The sequence below is a fragment of the Phocoena phocoena genome, chromosome 19, assembly GCF_963924675.1.
Source record: "Phocoena phocoena chromosome 19, mPhoPho1.1, whole genome shotgun sequence".
Lineage (NCBI taxonomy): Eukaryota > Metazoa > Chordata > Mammalia > Artiodactyla > Phocoenidae > Phocoena > Phocoena phocoena.
The window spans coordinates 48,069,419-48,089,136 of NC_089237.1; the positions used below are offsets into that span (position 1 = coordinate 48,069,419).

Sequence of the window (19,718 nt, forward strand, 5' to 3'; positions counted from 1 at the left end):
ATGTGCAGCCGCATCCCTTCCCTTGGAAGGCTTCCCAGGGATGCACAGGGGCAAAAACACACTGCTGCACAGACACACTCTTGGAAAAGAGTCTTGCTGGTGTCTGGTCAGACTCTTGGGAACAACATGCCTGAACGGTGGCGTTATGCAGCATCTGTCCCCTTGGCTGGTCATGCCATCCACGTTTTCTTCTCTGTTCTGTGTCTTCAAGCCAGCTGTGTTGTGAGGAACCATGGCAGCACCAAGCAGGCTCTCCTTGGAGGGGAGGTACATGGCAAGAAGGCCAGCACAGATCCCTGCATCTTCATCTCAGCCAGCCTACATCACTGTCCTTGGGTCACCTTCTGCCCCAGCTAGCTGGCTGTGGCCAGAGAAGAACAAGATTGGGAAAGGGGCCTCAGGGTCACGTGGCACAATCCAGTAGGGAAGACTCTTCCAACAGTACATGTGACCCATCTTTCCCTTTCTCTCCGTCTCTCCCACATTTACATTTGCAACCAGCTCTCAGGTGAGTCTCTTTCAGAAGGCACTGATTTGGGATCTGGTTGATGACTCCTGGCTGCATTATTAGAGTGTGCCCTGAAGATTGGTTCTTGGTCAAAACGATGGCCTGAGAATAAGCATTGCTTAAAACCGCCCACAGAGCTGTCCAGGAAAAGCATGATCCCAAGATAAGGAGAGGAACGTTAATTAGACAAACTTCGCAACAGTCCTTTGACCAATGAGTGTGCTAATACTCCTGCTGGTTAAGGTTTCTCTGGAGCATAACCAGAGCGGCCCCTACAGCTGCATCTACGTCCTGCCCATAGGACACTGGGAAGGGGAAAGCCCTCTGCACCTCCTGCTTCAGCACCTCGTTCCTGGACAGCGCACTCCCACTGCCGATCACCCGCTCCACGCCCCACTCTTGGAGCTGCTGAAAAGGAAGCATTGAGTGCAGGTTCTGAACGATGCCTCTGCACAGGGCCCGGGTCACGTGCCCCAAGGAGAGGTCAGAGGAGGAGATTCTGGTCACTGAGGCCAGCTGGTCTGGCAGGTGCCTCTCACCCAGCACTGTTGGAGTGATGGTTAGGCAGGTGTCTTTCTGCTGTGCAGCAGCCTGGATCATGCGTGAGTACACAGTGGATTCTTCAACCTCCAGGCCTGCCAGGAACAGAGAAGGCCTGTGTGAGTTCATGCACCCCCTCGCTGCAGGCTATAGAGTTACCAGGGGGCAAGGATAGGTTGACTTGCTGCCTCTCCTCACTGTGGCTGGCTGCTTCCCAGCTCAGGGCTCAAATATTCTGGCTAGCTGTGCTCTGCTCCAGACCCCAGCCGCCTTTCTCACTACAGACCCCAGCCCAATCTTCAAGGAGAGATCTCGTAAGCGCTGCTGTGAGTCCTTACCATGCCGCAGCTGTGGGACTCTTGGTCCTAAGTGGACCCAATGCATACACTGATCAGTAAGTATCATCACACCTGTTATTAGTGTCACAGGAATCCCAGGACCACAGTGCTGATCACAGTCTAGCCTGCCCCTCGGCAGAGGTTACGAACAACCAGTCTAGACCAGAGCTCAGAGTTGAATATGCATGTGAATCACTCAGGGATCTTATTAAAACACAGCTTCTGATTCAGTGTGCCTGGGGTGGGCCCTGAGATTCTGCACTTGTCATCAGCTCCCAGAGGAAGCCAGTGCAGCTGGCCTGAGGACCACGCTTTTTGAGTAGAAGGTTCTAGATCAGTGCTTACCAACACTTGAGAGCATCAGGATCACCTGAGGAACTTTTATAAAATGCCGTGCTCAGGCCCCACTCCTCTCCCCCAAGCCAGATAATCAGCTTTTCTGGGGGTGAAACTAGGACATCAATATTGTTTTTAAAACTCCACGAGTATTTCCAATGTATGGCCAAAAGTCCCCAAGGAGTCTCAACGTCAGCACATTTAACTTATACAAACTCAACTATACACCCTCAGGAATGAGAAAGAAAAAAAAATATTTTTTTCAATCAAATGAAACAATGTAGACATTTCATAGGAGGTTAAGTTATATAAACTACTAGCCTTCAAAGCACCCTCTGTTTCATCAAAATAAGAACCACGAAAATGTAAAAGACTTTTCTTTTTGAAAATCTTAGAGAAAACTTAAGTATTACCTACTCTTTCAGGGCTGAGCAAAACAGTCACTTCTGTATAAATAGAAACACCAGCCAACTCAGTAAACAGTCGACAGACTCAACCCATTTAAAGCAATATCTGAGTAAAGGGCTTGCCTGAAGGTTCTGATGACTGGTTCTGCATCTTTAAAACCTTTCTTGATTCAAGGCAAAACAAGATCAAAGTTCTGTTCTTTTTTTTTTTTTTTCTTTGCGGTACGCGGGCCTCTCACTACTGTGGCCTCTCCCGCTGCGGAGCACAGGCTCCGGACGCGCAGGCCCAGCCGCCATGGCTCACGGGCCCAGCCGCTCCGCGGCATGCAGGATCTTCCCAGAATGGGGCACGAACCCACGTCCTCTGCATCAGCAGGCGGACTCCCAACCACTGCGCCACCAGGGAAGCCCCAAAGTTCTGTTCTTTAAATGGAGCATTCCTGAGGGATTCCCAGCCAAGGGGGGCAGAACTTACCCGCAATCCTGACACCCCCAGCCAGCCTGGAAGGACTGACGTGGGTCAGCAACACCTGTCTGCATGACCAGTATGAACTTCCCAGGTGCTCCCTGTGGCCTGTGCCCCACCTAGTTATTCTGTTGGATGTTTCCTGGAATGACCTGATTTCGAGCTCCTACAAGTGACCCATGCATCTGATAAGCATGATTTCCCTATTTCTAGACAGCTGGCCAGAAATTTCATTTCTACCCTAAGTACTTAGAAAGGGAACCTGTCCTGGAAGAAAGAGGTTACATCTTTCTCTGTAAATGCAGAGCAGAGGAAGGCCTGATCAATTCCACCCTGAAGAGAGCAGGAAGACGTCAGAGTTTCCAGGGACCCTTCCAAGGAAGGAGGAGAGGTGCTACTTGCCAGGAATAAGTGCTACCAGTCTTTTCACTCATTCATGTTTGATCATTTTATTCTCCGCTGTCTGTAGCCATCAGAAGGCAAACCTCAAATGCAAGGTTACTGACAGAGAAAGTAATAGCGGGGCCAGGGAGAGCCAGGAGACTATTAGGATACTCCACAGTTAAGGTTAGAAGAGAAGATGCGCCTCAAAAAAGAGAGTATGGGCTTCCCTGGTGGCGCAGTGGTTGAGAGTCCGCCTGCCGATGCAGGGGACACGGGTTCGTGCCCCGGTCCGGGAAGATCCCACATGCCGCAGAGCGGCTGGGCCCGTGAGCCATGGCCGCTGAGCTTGCGCGTCCGGAGCCTGTGCTCCGCAACGGGAGACGCCACAGCAGGGAGAGGCCCGCGTACCGCAAAAAAAATAAAAATAAAAAAGAGTAGGTGATGGCAGCTCAGAATATGAAAGAAGGCTACAAGCTCAGATCCCTAAGGACAGAGGGAATGTGCTAGAATCTGGCTGGGTCTGAGACAAGAATCTAGAAACTTACAGCACATTCAGCACCAGGACTGCCACATAGAAAGGACAAGCAGAGAACACACCTGTGTGGGCCACCCTTACCTAGATCCGCCATCCACTGGACCAGCATGTGGACGAACACGGCCAGCACGTTGCCCCCATTGAGTGATGCTGCCACCGCCAGGTAGGTCCTGTCAAAGTACGGGAAGTAGGCGACTGGAGCTGCAGGGTCTGGAGTCTGCACTGGCTGGAACCCTGAAGGCATGGAGGCTACCAGCTGCACCGAGGTGCTGATGTTGAGAACTGGATGTGGTCCAAAGAAAGCAGAGGTTAGGCCTGTTGGGCTAACTCAGAGGCCACAAGTCACAACAGGGTCGGAGAGCGTGCCACAGATTCCTGGATACTCCTCCTTTCAGGAGGAAGGGCCTAGTCCTCCACCCCTGAGTGTGGGCTGGACTCAGTGACTGGCTTCTAATGAAGAGAGTAAAGCAGAAGTGACAGTGTGTGACTCTGGAGACCAGGTCATAAAAGGGCACTGCAGCTTCCCTCTTGATCACTTGCTCCAGGGGAGGCAGGTACCACGTCGTGAGCAGCCCTATGGAGAGGCCCACTGGATGGTTGCTGGCATAACTGACCCCATATTGAGCCCGTACGGTCCCTCCTGTCCTTCCGCTGACCCCACCCAGGACTGTACTAGGTGGTGAATCACTTCTCTGTCGTCAAGGGCTTTGTAGTTAGTAGATATTGTTTAACAACGGTTAGGGCCAGGTGGCCTCTATGCTCTGTTAGTTCCCAAACTATGCTGACTTTTGCTGATGTATTCCCAGAGCCCATGAGACTAGTTACCCATTCAATCATCTTAACTTAGGAGTGTATGTCCTGTTTCCAGGCACCCACCCTCACATCCTAGGTTAACTATAAAACTGTCCCACAGGCCCCTTGGTGGTGCAGCTGCCAATGCTTCCAGATCATTTTCTGCCTGATCCCACTCTGTAAGTTACCCTAAAATAAACGGACCCATTGATTATATGGAGCCGCCTGCCTCATTTTTCAGTCTCAAGATGCATTCTCAGTTCGGTGGGTACTTTTCATTCCCTCCGTCCTCCAACACCTACAAGGAGCTGAGGCCTCCTGCCAAGAGCCACGTGAGTGAGCTGAGAAGTGGATCCTCCAGCCCAGTCAAGCCTTCAGATGACTGCAGCCCCAGCTGCCTGACAGTATGATTGCAATCCAGCCACACCTAGACGCCTGACTCTCAGAAACTGTGTGAGATAATAAGTGTTTGCTGTTTTAGGCTACTAAGTATTGGAGCGATTTGTTACACAGCAATAAGCTACTATTCATAGAGAGTCCAGACCTCAGCCCAAGCGTTTTATTCTTTGGGAGGTTTCATTCATTTTTGGTGGGTACCACCTCCTCCCCATTGCCAAGGTGTGCTTCTCAACCTCCCTCCACCAGCAGGGGGGACGCTCCCAGACCTAGAACAGAGGGGATGATTTTCTCCTCTAGATGGAGGCCAGAGCCTACAGACTGTCCCAGGAGTCTCTCCTCCATTTCTCACGAGACCTGGCCAGAAGGCCTGTTCCTCTCAGTCTTTTGGGGCTAAACTAACTGAGGTCAGCATCCAACTATCCTACCTCCTGGGAGGCAGAGGCAAGGAGAGTGAAAACAAATCTCAGAAAGTCAATAAACTTGACTTCCTGCCACATCAAGACTTTCACCATGACGATAAACCAGAAGCATCGTGCCCTCCACCTATCCCCTCGGGGGGAAGTGTCAGTGAAGGGGGCCGACCAGCCTTGCCCATGGACACCGCACAGCTGGGCACAGGCCAGCAGCCCCAGTCTAGAACCAGAGACCACAACCAGCTCAGTGAAGATGGAGCCTAAATCTTAGCTTCTTCCCATTTGACCAGCCCCTCACTCACCATCTAGAAAGGACAGTTATATCCAGGCACATGACAGCTCTCTGTGGAGGGAACAGCCTAAGATTTGAAGACTACCAGGTAGGAGGAAAGGGCCAGGCTCTTTATAGGCACCATCCCAGTGCATCACAACAACTGCCCCATGAGAAAGGCATCATCATCCTCATTTTGGATGATGACAAGGGCTCAGAGAGAAAATTCAGGAGAAAAAGACGGGGTTTTTGACCTTAAAAGATTTTATCACATATTTGTGCAAACAAAAGTGGCAGAATCTGGATATATGTATAAGAGATTCACTTTGTTATACACCTGAAACTAACACAACATTGTAAATCAACTATACCTCAATAAAAAAAAACTTTTTTTAAGTGGCAGAATCTCACCTTTCCCTCTCACCTAATCTTGAATTAAGAGGAATTACTACCAAAAACAAAACAAAAAGTCACTTGAAATTTTAGTTTTTAAGAATGTACTGAAATAGGAATAAACTACTGCTTCAGAGGATACGCTGGTCAGAGTTTTTAAACTCAAGGTTAAATTGTAATAGTTCTAACTGATGGAGGAAAAAAAAGATGTGATGACAAAGAAAATCCGAGTAAGATGAATGACTTCTCTGTTCCCGTTGATAACAAGGCGAGGCTCTCAAAGTGGGCCCACTCAGCCAGGCTGCCCTGAGGATCAAATGAGACACACAGCCTGCAATCACCCTGCTCGGGGAGGCAGACCCAAAGTCTACCCCAGCCCCAGGAGGGGCCAACGACAGCCCCCAGGCCTTATCCAGCCTGCCATCTGTTTTTGTATGGCCCAGGAGCTAAGAAAGTCTCTTCCATTTTTTTTAAAATGATAGCTTTATTGAGATGTAATTCAGAAAATTCACCATAAAATGCACCCTTTTAAAGTGTACAGTTCTGTGCTTTTTAGTATATTCACAGAGTTGTACAAACATCACTGAGATCTAATTTTGGGACATTTTCACCACTCCAGAAAGAAATCCCATACTGGTTAGCAATCAACCCCATGTCCCAGCCCTAGACAACAATGAATCTGCTTTCTATCTCTATGGATTTGCCAATATTCTGGACATTTCACAGGAATGGAATAATATAGTATGTGGCCTTTCACTTTCATTCACATGTTATGGCATTTTAGCTCTGTGGATACACCACATTTTAAAAATCCATTTATCAGTCGATGGGCATTTAGGTTGTTTCTACATTTTGGCTATTATGAATAAGGCTGCTAGGAACATTTGTGTACACGTTTTTTGTGCGGACATGTGTTTTCAATTCTTTTGAGTATACACATAGGAGTGGAATGGCAGGGTCCCATGGTAATTCCATGTTTAACTTTTGAAGAACTGCTAGACAGTTTTCCAAAGGGACTGCACCATTTTACAATACCAGTAGCGTGTTCTTACCTTTTTAAAAGGTTGAAAAGAAATGAAGAGGAGAAGAATATTTCATGACACATGAAAATTTTATGAAATTCACATTTCAGCCTCTATAAATAAAGTTTTATTGGAACACAGCTATACCCACTCACTTATGCATTGGCTATGGCTGCTTTCCTGCTCCAACAGCTGTTAAGTAGTTACAATAGAAACAAAATGGCCCACAAAGCTTAAAATATTTACAATCTGGCCCTTTACAGGAAAACTTTGCCAGCCCCTGCCCTGGATTGCTGTCTCCCCTTCACTGTGACTCTCTTACATGGAACACAGGGACGTCTGCGCTTCTACTCAGATCCGAGGAACTTTCGTTGACAAACACACAATAACAAAACCCCTAACCTATTGAATAATAATCTATTTTCTTGGTCATGGAGACACATAGAAACCAGCCAACTAGAGAGTCATTTCCCTCACCTGTCTCTAGAGAAGAAAGGCACAGACTGTGTGGTCAGGACAGAAATTGCCCTGCTGAATTGTAAGCTCCCGGGGCAGGGGCTTCACCTGTAGGGATGAGGGTGTTTTTCATGTTTGTAACATAATGGTCAAGAGGACGCTGTGACTGCTGGCTATGTGTGCCCCTCGGACCCTGGCACAGAGCTGGGGCTTAGGAGGCCCCAGTAGAAGTCTGAGGAGAGAACCAAAGACAGACTTACCTGCGTCTGTCCTTTGGGCCATACAGGAATAGACAGAGGCCTGCAAATCCCCCAAGGCCACGCCCACCTGTGTCCCCTTTGGGATCTCAAACCAGGCCTGGGAAGTTCTGCCTGCCACGTGGCCAGGGTCGGTGACGTCCGGCAGTAGGTGGACGGGAAAGCCTGCGTCCCTCAGTCTGCAAACCAAAAGTGGACAGCATATCTACCTGGTGCTTGGTTTTCTATTTTCTGTTGTTTCCAGGAAACTCAGCAACGGAAAGCGCAATAGGATACACATTCAAGAAGGGAGGGCAGAATCCAGTGTGTTCACAGAGGGCCTCTTTGGCTTTTTTTAAACCATGAGGAAAAGCCTTGAGTTATTTAAAGAGTGAACCCTGGCTTTCAAGAGCTTGGGATGGGCCTCTTGGAGAAGAACACAACCAGTTTGAGCAGAGGTGGTCAGAAGGGACTGGATAAGAAGCAGATTTCATCGGCATCCAGCCTCCTGCATTTGAAGGGAGAGCAAACACTGTGCAAAGGGAGGAAGCTGGAGTTTTAGAGCAAAGTCACAGCTGGTTAGCACAGGCCAAACCAAAGTCAAACCCATCAGTCTCCTGAATACCAAATGCATCCATCACTCGTGGTTAGTGAACACGGGGCTGCCAGTTTTATAAAACATGCTGGAAAGTCCTTTACCTGAACTACCAGGTGCTTTTTGTTTTATTACAGAGCTCAGAATTTGGACCCTGAAGGCAGTGAACTTATAGGGCACTGGACTGCTGGACCTGAAAAGGCAAATGATTGCTTAAAGGGAACTTAAAAGGCATCCCTTAAGCCTACTACTTCCATTTCTTAACCCTATTTTAAAATACATTAGGGTGGGGGAGAGAGATAGTTAGGGAATTTGGGATTGACATGTACCCACTGCTATATTTAAAATGGATAACCCACAAGGACCTACTGTATAGCACAGGGAACTCTGCTCAATATTATGTAACAACCTAAACGGGAAAAGAATTTGAAAAAGAATAGATACATGTATATGTATAACTGAATCACGTTGCTGTACACCTGAAACTAACACAACATGGTTAATCAACTATACTCCAATATAAAATAAAAAGTTAAAAAAATAAAATAATATGTTAAAGAATGAATGCTGTTCTTTGGAATCTACGGGCTGGCTCAGGGCACAGACAGAACTGGGGAGCCCACCCTAGGTCTGGACAACAGTGGAGGAGCAGGCAGCACGGCGTGGTGGGTGGCGCCCCTCCCCAAGAACTTCACTTACAGTAAGGCCCACCCATGCCTGGGGACTGGAACAGGCTGGAGGGTGTTGGAGCCTGATTTTGGTCTCGTGGAATCCTCCATTATTCCCAGATGGGAAAGCCCCGCTAACGCTCCCGCTTTAGAGGTGCTGCCCTTCAGCCTCGAGCCAGCCTGCATGGTTATACTCACGTCTCCAAGTTCCAGCTTTGGCTCCTGGTGTTGAAATATCCCCAGCTAGCGGCGTTCTGGTCGGACATCAGGGGTCTTGTCAAGCCACACAGCATGGCAACCACATAGTCATGGATAGTGCCAGCTGCATCGTAGGACTTCAGGAACTCTGGGCTGTTTTTCATACCCCAAACAATTCAACGTGGTTTAATATTGACTTGAAAGCATGTGCTGCACCTAACTGTGGGCAGTGTGGACTAGACATGGCATAGCTGGGTAGCAGTCAGAACCCCACAGGCTGTGGATCCCTAGCAGCTGAACCTCCCAACCCCTCCAAGCCAAGCTGGCCAGAGTCAGCCTTAGGGGAGGGTACACATAGGAGGACACACCATGCCTGGGAAAGCAGGACATCAGCTGTTCTCAGCAGCCCTGATCCCACCGTGAACCCATCGTGATCCTTGGCAAGTCCCTTGCCCTCTCGGGTCTCTTCTTTCCCCCTCTAGGTGAGAATCAGATAACCAATAAGAGCCCTCTGCAAAATGAAGCAGTGGTAGACCAAGTCTAAGACTTGTGACTATACCCTGTGCTGGGCCACACTCACTGAGGGACAATCCAGCACGTGGAGTGATGCTGACCAGCTAGCGGTACAGCTCCCTAGCCACTCTCGTTCCCCTGCAAATCCGCCACCCAATTCAAACAACAGGTGTCCGTACCTATTTTTCAAAAGCCAGAAGATGGTTGCGCAGCCAAACCCCGTGGCCACACTGAGATGAGACTCTGGCCGGGGCAGAGAAGCCAGGAACTCGCTGCCACACCGGCCATCCTGCCACGTTACCAGGTGGCTCACAGCTCTGGGCTCGAACACAGGGGCAGCCCCTGCCTCAGTCCATTCACAACCTGGAACGAAGGAGATGACCAAAAATGGAGAAAAGAGCAATGGACTGGCACCAGCATGTCCTTGAGACTACTCTGCTAGTGAGGTTATAGGACAGACTTTGTCACCCATGACAATGCTTCACTCACACTCAGGGGTTCTGGCCAAAAGCAGGGAGTGGATGGACCTAGAGATTGTCATACTGAGTGAAGTAAGGCAGACAGAGAAAGGCAAGTGATATCATATGATATCACTTATATGTGGAATCTAAAAAAAAAAAAAAGAGGTACAAATTAACTTATTTACAAAACAGAAATAGAGTCACAGACGTAGAAAACAAACTTATGGTTACCAGGGTGGAATGGGGTGGGGGAGAGATAAATTGGGAGATTGGGATTCAGATATATACAATGCTATGTATAAAATAGATAACTAATAAGGACCTAACTAATAAGGACCTGGCGGTCCAGTGGTTAGGACTCAGTGCTTTCACTGCTGAGGGTCCAGTTCAATCCCTGGTCAGGGAACTAAGATTCCACAGGCCCCAAGGTGCGGCCTTAAAAAAAAAAAAAGAAAGAAAGAAAGAAAGAAAGAAAAGAAAGGACCTACTGTATAGCACAGGGAACTCTACTCAATCCCTCTGTAATGACCTATATGGGAAAAGCAGCTAAAAAAGACTGGATATATGTATATGTATAACTGATTCACTTTGCTGTACAGCAGAAACTAACACATTGTAAATCAACTATACGCCAATAAAAATCATTTAAAAAAAAAAAAAAGAAGAGCAGGGAAGCGGTCACAGATAATATGCACCTGAAGCTTACTAAGTTTCACCCAGGAGGAGGGAGTAAGCTGGGGATGGGGTGGTCCACCCTCACAACTATGTTTCTGCCTAAAGCTGGAATTCTTATCCCAGCCCTAAAGCTGGAAATCTGAAGCTTTTTCTTCAACCCTTTTATCTGCTTCCAAAACTCTTTTGACCCTTTCTCTTCTTTTTACTTTTAGGACTATTTTGTTTGTGTTATAAAATAAATACGGAGTTCCTACCATGTACCAGGTATTGTTCAAAGCACTTTAAAAATATTAATTTTTTTAATCTACATATTAGCCTTACAACATAGGTGTGATATTTATCCCCATTTTCACATAAGACCTATGAAACTTAGAGAAGCTTTAAAAAATCTTGTCAAAGATCACATAGCTACTAAGTGGTAGAGGCAGGATTCAAGTCCAGTCTGTTCCAGAATCTGGCCTGATGGATGTTCTTTCTCTCACTTTCTTCTTTTTTTTGGCAATAATAATAATTTAAAAATTTTTTTAATTATACAAATGATAAGTGAAGGCATTCTCAATATAAAATGTTCAAATATTACAGATAAAGCAAAAGGCCTGCTTGACCATCCCCATCAGAGTCCCAGCCCCCTTCCTGTCACTGTTAGCACTTGTAGAGTTTTTTTTTTATTTTTTGGCCGCGCAGCACGTGGGATCTTAGTTCCCTGACCAGGGATCGAATCTGCACCTCCTGCACTGGAAGCGCGGAGTCTTAACCACTGGACCGCCAGGGAAGTCCCGTTGTTGGGTTTTTATACTCACACAACATATTCTCTTTGGTTTGGTTGATTTGGGCTGGGTTTTATTATATTTTGGTTTTGTCTGTCTTTTAAAAACAAACTGTACTATACTGTATGTATTTTTCTAGTGGTTGTTTTTACCATCCAGCAACATGTCCTGGAATTCCTTCCACGTTAGTACATGTGAACGCACCTTATTCTTTTCAACTACTGCATACCATCCTACAACGTGAGGTACCAACATTTATTTAACCACTCCCCCATGAGGAAACGTCACAGTTTTCACTACAATAAACAAGGATGTCATGAGTGACCGTGATTATGCCTCTTTTGCATATACATGTTAAAGTCCTTTTCCTGAACAGATTTTAAGTAGTAGGGCCACTGAGTCATAGTAACTCTTATTTTTACAGTGTATAATTTAAAAGCTTTATCCTCACCCCCGGCAATTAGCAAATGGGTTTCATATTAGTTCAGTTGGAAGTTTTCTTCCTGTAGTTGCTATAATTCTCTTATCTTTTTTTTTTTTTTTTTTTGCGGTACGCGGGCCTCTCACTGTTGTGGCCTCTCCCGTTACGGAGCACAGGCTCCGGACGCGCAGGCTCAGCGGCCATGGCTCACGGGCCCAGCCACTCCGCAGCATGTGGGATCTTCCCGGACCTGGGCACGAACCCGTGTCCCCTGCATCGGCAGGCGGACTCTCAACCACTGCGCCACCAGGGAAGCCCAACTCTCTTATTTTTAACACCCTGCCAAACTGCCCTCTGAAACGGCCAAGCTAATACATACTACCAGGAGTGATATTTTAAAAAACCAATATTCCACCCCCTTTGCCAACTCTTGACATTCTCAAACTGCTTTCTTACAATCCAGTGGGTGGAAAATGATTTCTCGTTGTTGTTTTCCTCTGCATTTTCCTAATTCCTAATGACACCGAGCATCTTTTCATATGCTTATTAGCTATTTGTATTTCCTCTTCTAGGAATTGCCTGTTGGTTTCCTCTGCCCATTTTTCCACAGGGCCATTGGTCCTTTCTTTGTTATTTGTTCTTTATATGCACCCATATTCGTCCTTTGTCTACTATATACTAGTGAATAATTTCTCCCTGTCTGCTCCTGGCTTTTTAGCTTGATTTTATGATCCCCACTTCTCTCCTGCTATTACTGAGCCTGAAAATGGAATGTGGAAACTGGTGTAACCACAGGCCTCTCAGAAGACACTAGTCACTCCCTCTCTTCTCCAATTGGCACCCTTGTGGAAGCACTTAGCTCTCCGCTCAGGTTACTGGTGCCTGTCTGTGTTGACTGCCTTGAGCGAGCCCTGGAAGACGAGGGCTGCATCCTGTTTCTATGTCTCCCGCGGGGCCCAGCACAGAGCCTCATATATTGTCGGTTCCGAAACCAAACTGAATTACAGCCGCTATTAAAAGCAGAACGACTTTTTCTCAAATATGATTTCACTCACTCTGCTAAGCAGGTATCATCGTCAAACAGTGGCTCTCCTTCCCAGAAACTGAAACCAAAACAAGAAGGCATGCAGGTGGGCCCCATGAAATATTAAGCAGCTCTCTCCACCGATGTGAGCGATGGTTTGTGTGGTCGTTACAGAGGCCAGGAGATGGGCAGAAAGGAAGGCGTGTGACCGGAGCACAATCATTAGATCTCTGCTGTCCTCTTTGGGAAGGGTTTTAGTATTAAAAGGACGTTTATTCTCGTTAATGCAAAATTAAGGAGTTTAAAAACTTTTACAACCTAGACTCCCCCTGAGAGGTCAGCTCTAACACCAGAACTGGCCTTTCGTTCCTGCTGGGGATTGGAGCCGAGCAGCTCCCGTGGTCCCAGCTGGCCTGACGACAGGCAGACAAAGGGAGAGGAGGAGGGGGAGAGCCTGGGTGGGCTTCTGCAGTCACCCAGGCCCCCCCTGGGGACTGATCAAAGGATGCACCACCAGACCCCTGTCAAGCCACCGAGAGGCAAGTCACCACTCACTTGGCCCAGGGGAATCGGAATCACTGATCCTCTAGGCAGAGGAGGGGTGAATCCAATGTCCAACCTCCACCCTGCAAAGTAGCCATCCATACTATGCTTAAAACACCTGCAGTAAAAAGTTGATAGTTTTGAAGCTGGATGATGGGTATGTGTCAGTTCATAATGCTGTTCTCCCTACTTTTACGTCTATGTCGAACTTTCTATAATTTAAAAAAAAATTTTTTTTAACACTTGCCATAACAGCAGCTAATAACTTCCTACGGGAACCTAATCCTTCCTTGGATATTCCGTTGGGAAATTCCTCCCTTCATTGAGCTAGTGTGTCCTCCTGTGACTCTGGTCCTCCCCGGAGACTTTCAAAGTTCAGTGTCTGAAGTCAGACAGACTTGAGTTCAAAAGCTGGAGTCACGGGACTTCCTTGGTGGCACAGTGGTTAAGAATCCGCCTGCCAATGCAGGGGACACGGGTTCGAGCCCTGGTCCGGGAAGATCCCACATGCCGTGGAGTAACTAAGCCCGGGAGCCACAACTACTGAACCTGCGTGCTGCAACTACTGAAGCCCGCACTCCTAGAGCCCGTGCTCCGCAACAAGAGAAGTCCCCGCTCGCCGCAACCAGAGAAAGCCCGCGCGCAGTAACAAAGACCCAACGCAGCCAAAAATAAAAATTAATTAATTGGGCTTCCCTGGTGGCGCAGTGGTTGGGAGTCCGCCTGCCGATGCAGGGGACACGGGTTCATGCCCCGGTCCAGGAGGATCCCACATGCCGCAGAGCGGCTGGGCCCGTGAGCCATGGCCGCTGAGCCTGCGCGGCCGGAGCCTGTGCTCCGCAACGGGAGAGGCCACAGCAGTGAGAGACCCGCGTACCGGAAAAAAAAATAATTAATTAATTAATTAAAAAAGAGAAAAGCTGGAGTTGCTACTTGCTGCCACGTGACCCTGAGCATATTATTTTATCCTCTCTGAACCTCCGGGTCTCATCTGCACAAGAGGGAGAGTAATGTAACCCACGTCATAAGGGTGTTGGGAAAATTCAATGAGATCGCACAGGTAACATACTTAGCTCAGCACCTGGCATGCGAAGTGCTCACTGCTGTTTTCCTGGCTTAATACTCCTCCTAGAGGCCAAACAGAACAGGCCACCCACCTCTGCACTGTGGCAGACCTCCTGAAAGAAGACGACCAACTAAATGACGCTTAGCAACTGTGCCCAGGAAAAGGATGTGCCCTGGGACTGAAAAATCACAAACATCTGTGATTATGTTAAACAACAAAAACTTTGCCTAAATTCAGAAGAGTGTCCTCTGCGTCTTGGAATCTACAGCTACACTAATCTCTTGGTTGTTGGCACTGATGCTCCAAGACACTGGCGCAAAGAAAGGGAAGGCTGTGGAAGATCCACTCCACTGAATCCAACAGAGAATCAGAGAGAACTCACTCTTCTCCCTCTCCCTGTTCATGAATAATGTGTGAGTGGACAGTTCACTTCATTACATCCTTTGAACAGGACAGGATGTACACAACATGCAAGAGGCAGCAGTACAACCTGACCCTTCACAGAGAGCCCTTGGCAGCCCTTTTCTGGTTCCAGGGGAGACAGGAGATAAAAGGGCCCCAGGCTGAGCAGCTGGAGTCTGTCCCCTGCGGACAGATACTCCAAGATGAAGGTAATAGAGGAGCGAAGAGTTGAGGGCTGTCCAGATAAAAGATAAAGAGACCACATATTCCTCATTCTCGAGATCAAGGAGCCCTTCTCAAGTACACGTGCACAGAAAGGCTCCTCGGGGGTCAAAAAGGGAAGGGGTGCCACTCCATAGTAGGTGATGTCAACCTACCCGTAGGCCTCTTTGCTAGAATCCATCTTGCCTAAGAGATGTGTGCATACACAGGGGAGGACCCTGAGATAAACCAAATAAGGACTCAGAGCCAGTCAAAGCAAGATGATTGGCCAAGGGAAATCAGAAGAAATGCCCCATATAAGTGATTCAAACTACCACGAGGGCGCGAGCCTCTGCCCCTCTGAGCCTGCCTGTGTGTCTATACACACGCACCCTTTTTCCTCCTAATAAACACTTTACTTGTTTCACTACTTTCTGTCTCTTTGTGGAAATTCATTTCTACAAAGCCGACGGGCTAGAGCCTTATCACTGGCTGCTGGTCCCTGGTGGTCTAGTGGCTAGGATTCAGCACTTCAGTCTCTGGCCAGGGCAACCAAAACCCTGCTTCAAGCTGCTGCAGGCCGAGGCCACCTGAGATCACAGGGTGACTGTTAACAGCACGTGATCACCCCCAAGCTCAGCATACCTTGGCCTGTTTTCCAGAACATGACTCCGTGCATCTGTCCTGACACTCCAATGCCACAGACCTTGCAGAGCTGCTGCCGGGGAAGGGCAGCAAGGCACTCGTGGAGGGCCTGGATGATTCTCCTCACATCCTGCTCTTGCCCCTGGAAACAGAACAGGATACGTTGGACAGAGGTACACACACAGGCAGGGGAAGGAGGGCAGAGGCGCCAGGGACTTCCTGGGTGGTGGCTGCCCACCTAATTCCACCGAGGTCACTTCCAGGACCTGCCGAGGGGCCTCAAGGAGGGGATGTGGGCCTGAGGGTTCTCCACCACCTCCAGCGGGGCCTGGAGTAGGAACGTGGTGGGTGAGGTCCCACTTCTCCCTTCACAGATGAGGCGCTTCTGTGGGTTAAGTTCAGCCAATGGCCTGGGCTCTGCCCGCTGCCGTGGAAGAGTCTGAGCTGAGAAAAGCACTGCCCTGCCCTACAGGAGCTTACTGTCCAGCAGGACAGGAAAACACAAGAAAGACCATGCTGCAAGAAGAAATAAGGCAAAGGTCTTTGGCAAGGCACAATGGAGCATTGGGGTAGAGGAAGGATGGAACACAGCAGGGAGGAACCCAGCAGGAAAGGTGTAGGCAAGAAAGGCTTCCTGGACTAAAGCACCTGAGGACCAGCCCTAGTGTTTGCTCCAGTTCATCCATCTGGCAAACATTTCCCGAATGCCCTGAGGGCTTGCATTTGTTCCGGGGGGCAGTGCAGGCCTCCCCTCCTTGGAGTTAAGCCTTCATTTGTCAGCCTGCTGGCCTTGGGCTGTGGCAGTTCTTGGCTCCAAACAAACATGATCGAAGGAGAAGAAAGAAGAAAGGTGAGGAGGGGTAGGGCTGGGGAAGGAGAGGAGAGGGAACACAGAGCATTTCGTTGAGGAGGCAACCCTACATCCTAACAAGACTCTTTATGCAGGAGAGACTACAGTAGAACTGAGCGAGCAGTAAAAGATGGGGCAGAGAGGAGATGCATGGCTATGCATGATCCCCCAGGAGGGAAGAAATAAGACAGCGGGCAAAGGAAGAAGGAAGCAGGGAAGAGGCATTGTTTACACCTGCCCTGTCCAACATGCCAGTCATCAGCTACACACAGCTAGTCTCAATTGAAATCTACACACCAGATTTCAGATTTAGTATGAAAAAAAAAGCACAATATCTCATTAATAATTCTATATTGATTATTACATATGGAAATGATATGTTTGGATCCATTGGGTTAAAATAATAAGCAATGAAACTTAATTTTACAGTTCCTTTTTACTATTTTTTGATACGGGCACCAGAAAGTTGAAAATTACGCTTGTGGCTCACATTTGCACTGCACAGTGCTGGTTTAAAGAGTTCCCACGTGGCATGAACCCAGATGGTACATGAACGCAGGACAGAGGAGCTGCTGTTTAAAATGGGCCTAGGGTGGGTAAGCTGTGTAGGTAAGGACAGCAGAGGAGTGAAACAGGCCAGAGGGGAGTGAAGGCAAGGAGGCACTCAGTATGTGGGGAGTTTTAGTGATGAATGTGATGGGGGAGCAATTCTTGGACAGACAGTGGATACACCCACAATGTCACAGGAAAGGCGCTGCCCCCATTCCTTGATTCAGAATATCAAGTGGTCTACATTCAGATCAGATGCTAGAAATTCAGATTTGAAAAAAGAATTTAGGAACTCGTTCAACCCTCCTCCCCCACACCCCTTTTTACAGATGGGGAAACTGAGGCCCAGACAGGGAAAATTCATAACACAGAAAGGGTCACAGAGCTTCCCTCAAAAATCTTGATATTTTAAAGTTGCAAAGAGCTAAAAGTCTGACCTTCCACATAGCTGCCAAAGTTGACCATGGAGTACACAATGCTTCTAAAGAGTGAGAAATATGGACATGAGGAAAGAACAGAGCCACCAGGTGTTTCTATGGATCAGTAGTGTTTACCCCAGGGATGATTTTTGTCCCCTCGGGGGCATTTGGCAATATGGAGGCATTTTTGGGTGTCTCAGCTGGGGAGGAGGGTTCTACTGGCATACAGTGGGTTAGAGGCCAGGGATGTCGCTAAACATCCTACAACGCACAGGACAGCACCCCACAACAAAGAATCATCCAACCTCCAAACATCAACAGTGCCAAGCTGAAGAAATCCTGCTATAGGTGAAATTACAACAAGGCTGTTTGTCCCAGAGCACAACACACATGTGGAGGATGCAAGGGGGGCTATTACCGGCCTCCCCTAAACCCCCCCTTAGGCAGGTGTGGAGCACTGGGCGTGCCTGTAAACACAGAACACTGTGCTGGACGCTGGGGGAAGTGGGGAAAGTAGTTTTCAAGAAGTGGCCCTATTTCAAGAGAAAAGGGCACTGCCTAAAACCCACCCCTGTAATCGCAGCTCTGCTGCTCACCCCCACAGGGTCAGAGCTGACTTTGCCTCCACTTCATGGTCCATGAAGTGAGATAATCATTCTAAAATGTCCTGATGCCCCAACCAAGCTAATTTTGAAAGGCTCTATGAAAATGCGAAGTGCTCCTGAAATCTTTATCCTCTGAAATGCTTCTGATCAAGATGGACTCTGAACCCTAAAGGACTGAGTCCAGGTATGTGGCAAGAGCTTGTGAAAAACAAAGCTATTGGGAGTGGGGTTTGGCTCAGAAAATCGAGGTTTGTGGCTGGAAGGGGCCATAGAGGTCATCTATTTCAATTATAAGAACAAGCTGAGATCCAGGAAAAAAAAAAAATGTCATGAGGATACACAGAAAGTTCCTTGATATTAATCTGTATTATCAATGAACTGAACATAGAGCTACCTTTTTCAAGGAATTAATGGAATCCATCTCTGAGGATTGACATCCTTTCTGAACCCACAACTTGCAATTGAGCCCACTGTGGTGAAATTCTCCATTTCTATATTGTAGCTTTCACAAAACACTAGTTTTCGTGTAGAATTATCAATCTGACCTTTTTCTAACATTTTAATTGAGGTATCTCTCAATGTCTATCTGTCCTGGCGTCTTTCTTCCAAGGTATCTCAGCCTTTGGGGCCAGGGGACTTTTGCTGTCCAAGTGTTTGAGCTCCTCCACCCACAATCCACTCCTGCAGGATGAGAGAGCAGCAGGTTACGCTGGATTTTGCGTCTGATTTCTCAAGGAAAACCCAGACACCGCCCTAGGGAACAAGCTGAATCCTGAATTTGAGGACACCTGCAGATGTGAGGAGCAGAGAGCCGCGAGAATGAGAAGGCAGCCTGAGATCGCTCCATATGCAGGAGAGCAATTTCCTGCAGGTCAGGATACAGAAAGTGGAGGGCAGAGAGCACGGGGATATAGCGCCAAGGTCAAGGCTCCCAAAGAAGGCCCGAGAGTGGGGCGATCGGTGCCAGCAGGTGGGAAAGCTCCTGGGAGGAGATCTATCGGATCGAGGGAGTTGCAGCGGGCAGGCAGAGATCAGGCAGGCTGGAGCAGTCAGGGAGACTTCTCTAAGGAGGAAGAGGGTGTCTGGAGGCTCCTGGAGGCGGCGAGGCTCCAGGGCGCTGCCTCACCTGGGGCCCCGCCGCCGCGCTCTGGGCCGCAGTCTCGGCCCGCGCAGGCCGGGCACAGCTCGCCAGTACCACGAACCCAGAAGGGTCGCCGCGCGCGGCCTCCACCAGGGCCGCCTTCACAGACGTGGTGCCCAGGTCGATGCCGAGAGTGACAGACCGTGCAGCCATGACAGCGATTGAGTCTGGGGCCGGGGCGCACCTTCCAGCACACTTCACCCGGGACAGAGGCGCCGAGGCGGGGCCTCGCCTGCCAATCTTTCCAGCCACGCTCAACACGACGAATTCTCGTCTTCCCATTGGTTGAGGAAGGCCGAGTCCCGCGCACCGCGCACGACGGTCCCCGGTTATAGGCGGAGCCGCGGTGGAAGGCGGAACCTACAGGCCCCGCCCCGCAGGGCAGGGTTTGCGATGTGGCCCGAGGCTTCGGCCTTGCTCACCAAAGTACCAGTACCCCGAGTCTCGCTGGGGGATGCGAGAGCTTCTGTGACCCTAAT

At 48.7% G+C, this 19,718-nt stretch overlaps 1 protein-coding gene across 1 annotated transcript; it reads right to left on the reverse strand.

The window, feature by feature from the left end:
• Positions 1 to 455: 455 nt before the first annotated feature.
• Positions 456 to 19,393, reverse strand: SHPK (sedoheptulokinase). The gene is made up of 7 exons (XM_065897448.1): positions 19,225 to 19,393; positions 15,676 to 15,817; positions 9,650 to 9,833; positions 8,958 to 9,110; positions 7,521 to 7,696; positions 3,596 to 3,796; positions 456 to 1,143 (listed from the first exon to the last, which is right to left on the reverse strand). The coding sequence occupies exons 1-7, from the start codon at positions 19,390 to 19,392 to the stop codon at positions 731 to 733; spliced, it is 1,437 nt and encodes a 478-aa protein (XP_065753520.1). The 5' UTR covers position 19,393; the 3' UTR covers positions 456 to 730.
• Positions 19,394 to 19,718: the final 325 nt, after the last annotated feature.

Coding starts and splice junctions, on each gene's coding strand:
- SHPK (XM_065897448.1), bottom strand. CDS start 19,392: ATGGCTGCACGGTCTGTCACTCTCGGCATCGACCTGGGCACCACGTCT. Junction 9,834..15,675: donor GTTCTGGAAAACAGGCCAAG/GTATGCTGAGCT, acceptor CCTTCGTTCCAG/GTTGTGAATGGACTGAGGCA. Junction 9,111..9,649: donor TTCTGGCTTTTGAAAAATAG/GTACGGACACCT, acceptor TATGAAAAACAG/CCCAGAGTTCCTGAAGTCCT.